At 37.5% G+C, this 11364-nt stretch overlaps 1 protein-coding gene across 2 annotated transcripts in view; it reads right to left on the bottom strand.

The window, feature by feature from the left end:
- Nucleotides 1–1190: 1190 nt before the first annotated feature.
- LOC105192777 (protein TIS11) overlaps nucleotides 1191–11364 on the bottom strand; it is a 38661-nt gene continuing 28487 nt past the window's right edge. For both annotated transcript variants that reach the window (XM_011157010.3, XM_039453340.1), the window contains exon 2: nucleotides 1191–6207. In XM_011157010.3, the coding sequence (XP_011155312.1) occupies nucleotides 5041–6207 (1167 nt within the window). In that variant the 3' untranslated portion in view covers nucleotides 1191–5040. The remainder of the gene's footprint in view (nucleotides 6208–11364) is intronic.

Below are 11364 nucleotides of genomic sequence, written 5' to 3'. Positions count from 1 at the left end.
ACGGCAACCAAAGGATTAATAAGCTGATCACTTAACAAAAGTTCACGGAAGACGAGTATTTGTTGTATTTAACAATTGATCTAATTTTAAAAGGAAAAAAAAAACTAAACCATATTTATAAATATTTCGTGGATTTAAGATAAATAAAAATTTGTGAAATTTGCAAGATGATCTTTTTCGAAATAAAAATAAGCTAAAAATTACGGCTCGATCTTCCATGTTAGTGACATAACGAATGATCTTATTCCACTGACAAAGATCGTATGAGAATAAGACATCAAACTGAGAAAATAATTTAAAAATAATGATACATTTAACTCGCATACATTTAACTCGCAGTAATTTAAATAAAAGAAAAAGAAATTGAAAATGGGATTAAAAAAAAAAGTTTTTTTAAACACGAAAATACCGATCTCAGTGATGAAAACAGAAACACTTCTACTTTTTCACGGTTCCACGAAAAGAAGAAAAAAAAAAATTTGCATGCACATCTAATTCTGTAAAAAAGAATCTCTCGCAGGTTCAGCTAAAATTAAAGATAAGCGTAAAGACTCAAGAGATCGGCGATTTTCGTTTTGTACAGCAGTTGAAATCGAACGCGACATCTCAGAACGCATTTTTCGGGACTCCAATTGATATGTCAGCCGCTGTGCTTCGATAGGAACGCCGTCGTCGCTTACACGAGCTCCAGGCGACGATGTCGATCGCGAGGCATACGTCCCTTTGACGTCTCGGTCTCGCGACAGACAACGTCGAATATTCGCATTTTTTTTGTTTTTATAAAAAACTAACCGACAAAAAGTTACTCCGTACTCTTTCTCGACCCCTTCGGTCCTCTTACGAGACCTGGGCGTCTTGCAACTCATCTCTGCGTAAGGAGAGACTTTCACTCTCCGCGTCTGTCTCAGTCTGTCCTCGTCTCACTCTCTCTCTGTTTCCGTCCCCGATTTCTAATTGCATGACTGGTACAACAGTGAGGATTGAAGGCGTTATTTTAGCAGCGTTTCAATTGCATTTTTCCTCGCGTAAAAAAACTTGCACACCTCGCAATTAGCTACGTTGCGCAATTAGCACCAAATGTGACTGTAATCCGTTTTTTATTTCCAACTTAGAAGCTAATTTTGTTTACTATCTCGCTCTATTTTTCTGTTTCACTTTATTACGTGGACACTTCCTCAAGTTCAAATTAAAAAAATCGTCTTATTTGGATTTAGTTAACAGTCGAAAATTCCTCGCGCGTTAAAGAGGGTCATCATTTAATACTAAACGTATGTTGAGAACATGAATATAAGTAAATGTCCAAGAATGTTTATCAGAAATATAGCTTTTAAATACATTAAATAAATAAATTACGGTGCATCATATTTTTTATCGCTTGAAATTCATACAATTTCTTAGTTTTTTGATATTTCCAAATTAGATAAATGCAATCATTATACTCATAACGTCTTCAAATTAAAGAGCCCTCAAGTTTTGTTCCTGTAAGCAGTGATAAGATTTAGTTCCGATTTTCGCAATGAATTTCACCTCTTTCTTTATCGCGTTCCTCCTTTATCGCTCGCATTTTGGACATGAAATAAAATCATTTAAAAAGAAAGAAAATTTCTATAAAAATCTTGGCAGCACTCAGAAAAATATGATCCCAGTATAAGAAAATCAGAAAAGCACTCATATTCCATTTCTGAAGTACGCCTTGATTGTGTGCGGCTAAAACGCGAACGGTAAGGGAAAGAACGAATGTCGGTTCGAAGATCAGCTTTTGAAACTCGCGACAAAATTCTGAGTCATTAAAGCGTTAATAATACGAATCGTTTGCGTCATAATTTTTATGTACCGCGAATAATTTTGAAGTTCTATATATAGCATAAACTATATACAATTGATTATAAATAGTACAGAGGTTCTTTTTGGTTCTGCGACGACGACGATGAGAGGTATGAGGGGAGTCGACTGATAGGGAGGAATGATTGGTGCTAAATAGAATAGATATATCGATGAAAATAATAATGATATACATAATAATAATAATAATAATAATAATAATAATAATAATAATATAATAATGACGCAACAATAGCACTATGTTAGACGTCGTCGATACCGCTCGCGCGTCGACGACGATCAACTAGTGCATTTTGTAACGGGATAAGGAAGCACTCGCGTTTATTTGTATGTATGGTGAAAAGAAAAGGAGAGATAAAGAGGCAATGGGCAAAACCAACAGTTCATTACGGGGGGGAGCACTGATTATGAAGTGATAATTATTTGTGAATAATAATAATATAATGATGGAGTAATAATTATAATAATTAGTTAATAATTAATAATAATAAAAATAATTATATTAATAAAATAATAAAGTAAATCTATAATAACAAGTTGCATCCAAATATAAATTAAACGAAAATATACCTTGTATAAGCATAAGAGTTTAGCGCTTATATACAGAATGATATCGATTTTCGAAAACCACGTCAGTTTGTAGGCGTTTATATTTGTTTGTAATTATTAATTCACGTCGAAGCGACGCGGGGTCGGCGTTTTCCCGTCGAGATTTGCGGGACTGTTCTTCCGATTTTTGCAATTTTAAATTTGTATCTCGAGCGAAGCGTCACAAACAAATATAAAAAAAAAAAATTATGTCTCTTCGAGAAATCACGCGGCCCGCGCGAGCGTTCCGACTTCCGCCTCTCTTTCGCTATTTTCTTTCTCTTTCTCTCTTCGTTCATTCATCCATCTCATTAATCTCATCCTTCTCTCTCACACTCTTCTTACTCTTTGCATTTTTATTATAGCATATTTTTTATAATAGTAAATATTTCTATATGCGATACCACATTTTTTAACATAGTATTACAGTTATCACATTTTTTTTTTATTGGGAAAGGGCAATACATATGAAATAAATCGGCATCACCATAGCTCTGTCATTCGCGCCGAAGTGAGTCTCTCTCTCTCTCCTCGTCGCGATCATGGGTGCAACATATAACGTTAAATACGTAACATATACATGTGTATATATATAAAAAAAAAAAAAATGAAAGGCAGAAGTCAACGAGCCTCGCGACGAGAAAGAAGTGTTTTCTACCATCCAAGAAAAGGGGAACGCCAGTCGGTAAATGACACGAGCGTTCCGCAAACAATTCGATCACGTGAAATGTATCTTTTCTTTCTCGATGTGTGTATGTGTTTGTTTGTATATTATGTATATATTATGTATACATTATGATATATACATGTAAAATATATATCTACTTTTTCATACATTTATTTTGCCCAAACGCAACACATACTCAATCACACTAGTTTCTCTTATTATTGTCCAGCTGATTCCTTTCAACTTTCTCTCACACTCTTTCTCGCTCTCTCCACCTCCTAAGAATTATCATTCTCTCACATCATTCGTACCGTGTAGCCTATACACATTGTAATATGGAAGACAATCGAGAAGTTTACAAAAGGCACTTGCTTGCGCTATCGCACTGAAAACGGTGTCGCTGCATGAATTTTTTTTTTTTAAGGAGAAAAAGAAACTATCTGCTACCTGGTTGCTTTTCACACGACTAATAAAACAAAAAGAACAAAAATAGAAGAAAATGTTAAAACTATTCTATAGTCTCTGCTTTACAGTCCATTTATGAAAATTGTTAGGAAGGAAAACCTTTTGTTTTAGCAAAGGCGCCGATTTAAGAAACAGGGTCTCGCGCACACGTGTTTAATAATACAACAACCGTGGTAATGAAGCAATCTCGCGCTATGCGAGCATAAAACAAGGGGAATTGAAAACACATTGTCATGAATGTTCACGCCGCCAATCGGTCTCGTTTATCCGCGATGCGCTAAATGTTTTCCGGGACCAACTGGTCGGAGCGACTACGATAAAAGCGGTAGTCACGATAAAACGTGTCCAATTCCGAAATGCAATTTTCTGATAACCGCTTTGCGGCGAACGGCGCCGTTTGCAGTGCGTTAATTGGCTTCACGCGTTTCTCACTCTTTCCACCTCGCCCCCTCTTTCTCGCTCTCATTCTCTCACTCACTCACTCACTCACTCACTCTGTCATATATTCCTCTCTTCCATTCCCCTCTTTCTCTCGTTCTTTCGCTCGCTCGCTCGCTGGAGTGCTTATCCTTGCTTCTCCTTTCACTCTCGAGACAACTTTCCCCACCCTTGCTCATTCGGAGAAGAAACTCGACAAAACGTAATCGTATATGTTATTTGGATATTGCAACATTTTACCTGCCCCGGATTTAGCGACGCCGCTGTGTTCGTAGCTCGAAAATCCAATGGAACGAAGGGGCCGCGGGTAGTGAGGTCCGTGGAGACCGGAAGGCGCGACGAGGATCTAACCAAGTGAGATCAATGAACAACTTGCTCGAAGGAAAGTCACATTTCGGAATAAATTTACGCTTGGTATCCTGTGCCACCTGCTGATCTATCCACAGAACCCTTTTCCTCTTTTCTCGTGCCTTCGACCATTTTCATATTCGAGCCTGAACGAGGACTGAGACTTCCGGGCTGATCTCATTTTTTTTCTGCTAAAAAGTCACTTGCGTCTAACGATAGAATATGAGAAAGAAGACGAAAAGAAAGAATAAGATGATAAATATGTATTAATAATAATAATATGATAATATAATATATATGTAATAATATAGTAATATATTACAATAGTACGATGATATATATGAATGTTATGGTTATAATATATATAAAAAAAAAGAGAGGAAGATACTAGTTCAAGGGTAATGAAACCTGACGTGTGCTTAAAACGTTTCTCAGGAAAAAACGACTGATGATGACGGATAAGGGAAACCGCATCACGCAAACGGTGATACCGCGCGTGCGTAAAAAGAAGAAAAAAGACGTTAATTCCACCGACAGAATTCACTGCGGAGAAGCTATCGCCCAAATCTCGAGTCAATTCACGTGAAAATTTGTTTTCTTAATATTTTTCATTTTTTTTTCTTTTCTATTCCGAGCGCGAGACTCGTCGAGAATTCGCGTCTCTCTTCTCTGCGGTTCGCACGGCGACCATTTTAGATCTTGAGATTATCGAAGTCGCCGAGAGTGCTGCTGATCCTATTGAATACCGGCAACCTGGATTCCGTGTTAGGCGATAACGGGGAGGGAGTTCTGGGTGTTACCTCGTCGGAGGCGAGGGGACTGCATACGCCGTTGTTGCGCGGGCTCGGGCTCTGTCTCGAGCAGGCGAGCAGACTGAAGTCCTGACCAAAACTGAACGGTGTCGTCTGCAGATTCGTGCACGAAACCGTTTGCTGGCTGCAATCGTCGCTGAAGAAGCTCGCCATGGAGTTCGTCGGCGACTGACTGAGGCTAGATGACGGCGAGACCGAATCGGCGGAGCTGCCGAGCGAGAAGGTCGGGCTAAGATTGAGCGGTTTTGGTTTCGTCGCCCCGATTACCGAATTTACGGCATTCATCTGATGATGATGGTGCACCGTGTGATGATGATTCGTGGCCAGGCTCAACGACGACGTTCGTAGCAGTGGCGGCTGATTGAAACCGTTGGCGCTAGTACTGCCGAGGCTCAATGAATTCGTTCGCATGAGGTTTGACGTGGCAGCCGCTGCGGTTAAGGCCGCATGTGACGACGCGAGTTGTTCGAGCAAGCTGACGTTAACACTGACGTTATTGGCGGTGGCGCTATTGTTCGCGGCGGTGGCGTTGCCGGTCGCGGACACTACGGCCGCAGCAGCAGCCGCGCTCATCAGCGGATTCAGGCCGACTATGTTGGGCTGCGTGGAGCCCAGTTGGGCGCTCACCTTCTGATTGTGTATGCGCGCCTCCTCGAAATTGTGGATAAAATGGCAACGCGGGCCGTACGGGCAGAAGCCGATCGTGTGGAAGGTGCGGCACAGCTCGGTCTTGTACTTTGGATGGCGCGCCAGGTTGCGCAACTCGCCGTAGCCGTGCGCGAACTGGCATTTATCGCCGTACTTACACGATCCGTTCTCCTCATACGGCCGGCAGAGCTCCGTCTTGTAGCGCGACGTCGGCTCGCTCACGCTGCGGTCCAGTTTTCGATGTTGCTCGATTAACGTGGTCATCAGGGAGGTGTAGCTGCGTTTCAGTGGCGCGTGTCCATTGCCGACGTTGTTGCCGCCGGCGGCGGCGCTGCCATTCGTGGTACTCGTCGTCGTCGGGGACGACGGCGGTTCCTTCGCTTTAGCCGAGGCTGCATTCTGTAATCAGAAAGGAAGAAGCGTCTTTGGTTAATCGTACGATTCTGAAATTGCAGTTATTCGATCGCGCGACGCGACCGCGATGATAGACGCGTTATCGCGACTGGGCGGAGAGGTGACGCGAGTAATTTAATGCTCGAAATGGCGGTGCGCGGACGATAACCGCTATAGGCTTCGCGACGTCGTCGTCGTAACGAAGAGATAGCGTGTCGAGCGGACTGCCGCCCGCGCCGCTGGCATGGTCGTTCGTTCGTTTCAATACGGACTCGAACAATACATGTTGCTTGCTAGAAAACGGAAGGCAGACGTTGCGACAGTGACTCATGCAAATGGCATGAACTTTGGGAAGATTCGAAAGTACTGAAAGTTCCATAATTATACCCAAATACAACGCACCTTAGTTCGACTTTTACTTTGCTTTTGAAGAAGTTTCTCAATGTACCATATTTATGTTGCCGCGATTGCATAATTAAATTAAACTAAACTAAAATCATATAATGTAATAGACAAATGTACTGCACTAATTTCACAATACAGCAAATTTGTTGACATATTTAATGATTTCATTCTAATGATTCGCTTCCGATAACAGTCGGAATATTAATAAGGACTGCATATCAAGTTTAAGCATTTTTTAAAATTAAGTGATTATTGTCGAATTAAAGATGAAATTGGCTAAAATCTGTAGAAATCACGATTGGCATTAACTGACGTGAAAGTAGTCGTACGCAATATTCTATATAAAATTCAACATGGTATAAAATATCGTCAACAATCTCGATTATTATCACAATTAAAATAACGAACAAATACCTTTATCGAGTGAAAACGATAACGCAGTTCAATGCACTAAAATGAACTTATACCATAGACATAAAGTCTCAATAAGATCTCATTTATATATAACCCTTATCTCTTCTCGCCCTCGCGATAGATAATAGAGAAAATAGAAACTAAATAAAGTCAGATAAAACCGCAATGTATCTCGAGTGATGCCACTTTAAGTGCAATTGCAACAATGTTTCACAAAGTTTTTTTTTTTGTTTAACCCAGATCTTTCTTTTCCGATGGATATAGATAATATTTTTCTTAATTACTTCGATAATAAAAATGAAGATAAGTTGATAAATTGTAGATTTTAGATTTAAAAAAAAAAAACGATAAATTACGATAAGCGAAAAACGAGCAGGTGCATTAAAAGTCATTTATAATCTTTCGAATTATTCAAGAATAGTCGTTCATTAATTTGAACAAAATTTGATTCTTTTAGAAAATCCTTACAAAAAACTGGTGCCTTTATTCGATCTGATATTCTTATTTTTAACAGCTGAGCTGAATGAGAACATTTATAAATTGCTGCTTAATATGACGACCGCGTTTTAAATCTTAATTATTTTTCAATTCTAACAATTGTGTTACGTCCTAAAATATTTTTTACGTGTAATCTTGGGAAAATAAAGAGCGTAATAAGACACCGTCGATTAAAAACAAAGAAAAGTTCTACCGAAGAGTTAGTTTAATTCATATTGCATGTTTCACTATCGAGAATAAATCATCGAGACGTGTCTAAAAATATCACAATGGAGTGATTCATTATGCCGTTGACTAATTCGGTACGGTCTTTCACGAAGATTGATGCGCATGAAGGAGCATCGACGGAATGCCTTGCGCATACTACTTCCCGAAATCACGTATAACTTCTCTTGTTGAATACAATTCTAATTATTGTCTAAAAGCGACACGCTTTTACACTAAAAGAACGATTTTCTTGAAATAAATATGAAAATAATTATGTTGCATCATTAAAATAATTATATTACATTGAAAAAAGGATTTGTTAAAACTTTAGCAAATTTGATAATAGTCTTGTAATGTAATTATTTTAATGATCCAATATAATTATTTTCATATCTGTATTTTAACAAAATCGTTCTTTCTATTTCTATTTCGGTACACTGAAAAAAAGTTGTTGATTTAAAAAGATATTAGTTCATTCAATTAAATGCGGCGGTCACGGGCTATCAAGCAAACATTTGTTGATACAAAGAAATGCGTATTGAGATAAGTACAGATATTCATTCGAATTATTACCATGTATTTGACTCAAATAAATAATATTTGAATCAAATAATTCATAAATAACTAAACGCATTTAGTTCAGTTAACAACTTTTTTTCTCAGTGTAGAAATCATGTTCGTGTAAATTAGCTCTCATTGCACAAAATATTTTTTTCGGAAAAAAAAATGAAAAACAGCATTATCATAATTATATGACGCCAACTTTATATATATGAGTCTCTCAGACGCTTTGAATTAACATATGCGACATACGTCGCTTAAAAACATTACAAACCTTTTCTCAATATGCGTCTAGAGTTAAGAAATAAAATTTTGAAGTAACGTCACATTTTGAATTAAATTAAGCTAAGAATAGCGAAATAATCATAAATTGCATGCGTGTAGAAAATTTTAGATTATTATGTGACCATCGGCAGCATGAGTATTCATATGTTAATGATCTTTTTCAACATTTACGCAATGTTGTAAGCCGATGATACGATAAGTCACGTAAAGTACGAGAGCACAATAATCACATGTAGCCTGACTAAAAAAAAAATATCTTGAGCGAGACGTGACGCGTACAAAAACCACACACACACACACACACACACACACACGCGCGCGCGCGCATACATAATATACACGCGCGCAATAAATAACCGATCAAATGTATCGGCGAGGCGAGTCGAGACGTCAGAGCACCAAGATTCATAAATTTCTTAAAGTGTTCTTCGTAAAAAAAAAAGCCTATTAAAAATGTACACTTCTGTGTAGAAACGCGTCTTTTGCGTCACACTTAATCAACATTGATCGTGGAATAATACGATAGATTCCACGTCTCGTCTTTTTACGCGCAATAACTAGTTTTCCATATAACGTTTAAATATTTTTACAACTTGTAGATGTTATCGTTGTGAATCACCTGAGCTTTTAATCTTCTTATCGCGTAATCGGTAGGTGTGATTATCGAGATTTTATTATATTGTAGATCAGGGATCAACGATTTTGACGGCAGTAATTGTCTCTTTTGGCTGTGCTTAACGTAGAAGACAATGAAAACGGGACTTCGGACGGTGAAATATCGCAGAAAAATCGAACGAGCAGCAGCAGAGTAGCTATTGAACTTTTAACGGTTTTATATATTATTAAATTTTATAATAATTTTGCTCTTTTGTGGAAGAGATGAGATTCTCAGTCTTCCGCGTTAGCTGCCAATTTTAAGACTTCAGGTCTTCCTCAATATTTTTAAAAATAAATTAAAACAACGGCTACAACATGATATAACGCAATAAAAAATAATTGACTCAGCGAAATGAGTCCACTAGCGTGTTATTCGCATTATCACGTCTGTTTTTCGCAGGTTTATCATTTTGCTCTCAGATTTCGCTATCGCGCGTCAATTTATTGCCAATAAGCGGCAAATGTGACAAACTATGGAAAGTCGCTATCGCGCGACTTTCTTTCATTCCATCATCTCATCGGCGACGGCGCGGCGTACCCGTCTAATCGTCAGTTACGTGCTCGATGATGACGTATGCAGAAAAAATCCGACGTTTTCCCGAGCGTGAGATCGCACGCGGGAGGATTCACGAGAGTCTGGAAATTTCCACCAGCACGTGCGCATACGTGCCAGAGCGAATTTGTTTGTTTCATTTGTCAGTACGAGAGCGCGCGGGAAACACACACATACACACATACACACACACGCACGCGCGAGCATCCACGTACACCACTTCTTCTCTCGTAATTATGCCCACGTATTCCTCCGTATGTTGCAGTGTGTGTTTATCGTAAACGCACGATCGCCGCGGTAATCGTTCGCACGCACACGCGCGTACGCGTGATTACGAGATGCATAAATCTTCGCGCCCCACACGCATATACGCACACCGACGAGAACATATCGCGTATCTAATCACGCTGATTTGCGTATTCTCCGGAAGAATACCGTCTATTTTTGATATTCGCAGTGATGCCGAGACGAATCCCGAGCCGCGGGCGCTCACACAATTGCCCCCGGGGTGAGGAACGATCGTGATTGCGAAAGTAGAAAACTTACATTTTAAATTAAAGGGATATATTAAGTTTCTTTAAAATAAATTAAAGGAATCATTTATAATCGTTGCGCTATAAATACAATCATTTTCTCGATAGCTATAATAATATAAACTCTGTTGCAGCAAAAAAGATTAATTATCAGGAAATAGTCACGTTACTCTGAATATCATGTCTCAGATAATTAGAATAATGTAATTAATTAGTTTTTGCAAATGTCTAACTGCTAAGGCTTCGACGAATCAGCGTATTCCCAGAACAAAATAATGTAACGAGTCTCTTGAAAAATAAACGCGCATTATAATATATTACAGTAATTATTATTCTCGTGTAAGTAAAGAGTTTATTTCAAATTTCAAACAGTATCGGTTACGTAAATAAGCGTAAAAATAATTTTCACAAATTTATATAAAACAAATAAATAAATCCTTAAAATTCCCTGTTCCTAAACTCTTTACCGGGATTGAGTACTAACTAGTAAAAAAGTTAATAACCTTTGACTTAAACAATTTTTAACTTTACTTATTTCTGAAATATAAATTTGAACTCTTTATTTATTTATTAAATCTTTTTATAAATTAAAAATTTATCTATATAAAAAAAATGATAAATACTTTTTGACATAAAAACAATAGTTCTATGTATATATGCAATTAAAACTTTATTATCTTCTATTTCTTTATTATCTCATATAAACTTAATTTAAAAATATACTATTAAAAATTTGTTTATTGATCCATATTTTAATTTTAAGTGATGTAACTTTACAAAATTAAGAATTTTTAATATGAATAATTTCGAAATGAACTTAATTTTAATTTAACTTAATTTAAGCTTAACGTGACTTTTAATTAAGTTAGTTTTTTGTTCGTGTAACTCTTAATGTAATTAAATTAATTTTATAAACCGTTAAGTTTAACTTAATTCGATTTAAAAAAAATATATTAATCTATCCGATTTTACGCTTACGAAAATATTTAAAATGCAATAATCTTATTAAAATGAGAAGAGAAGGGAGAAAAAGATTGGTTTAAAATCTGT

Source organism: Solenopsis invicta, chromosome 9 (genome assembly GCF_016802725.1).
Source record: "Solenopsis invicta isolate M01_SB chromosome 9, UNIL_Sinv_3.0, whole genome shotgun sequence".
NCBI classification, from domain to species: Eukaryota; Metazoa; Arthropoda; class Insecta; order Hymenoptera; family Formicidae; genus Solenopsis; species Solenopsis invicta.
The sequence above is the reverse complement of the archived record's forward strand: the minus strand, read 5'-3'. Positions and strand labels throughout refer to the sequence as shown.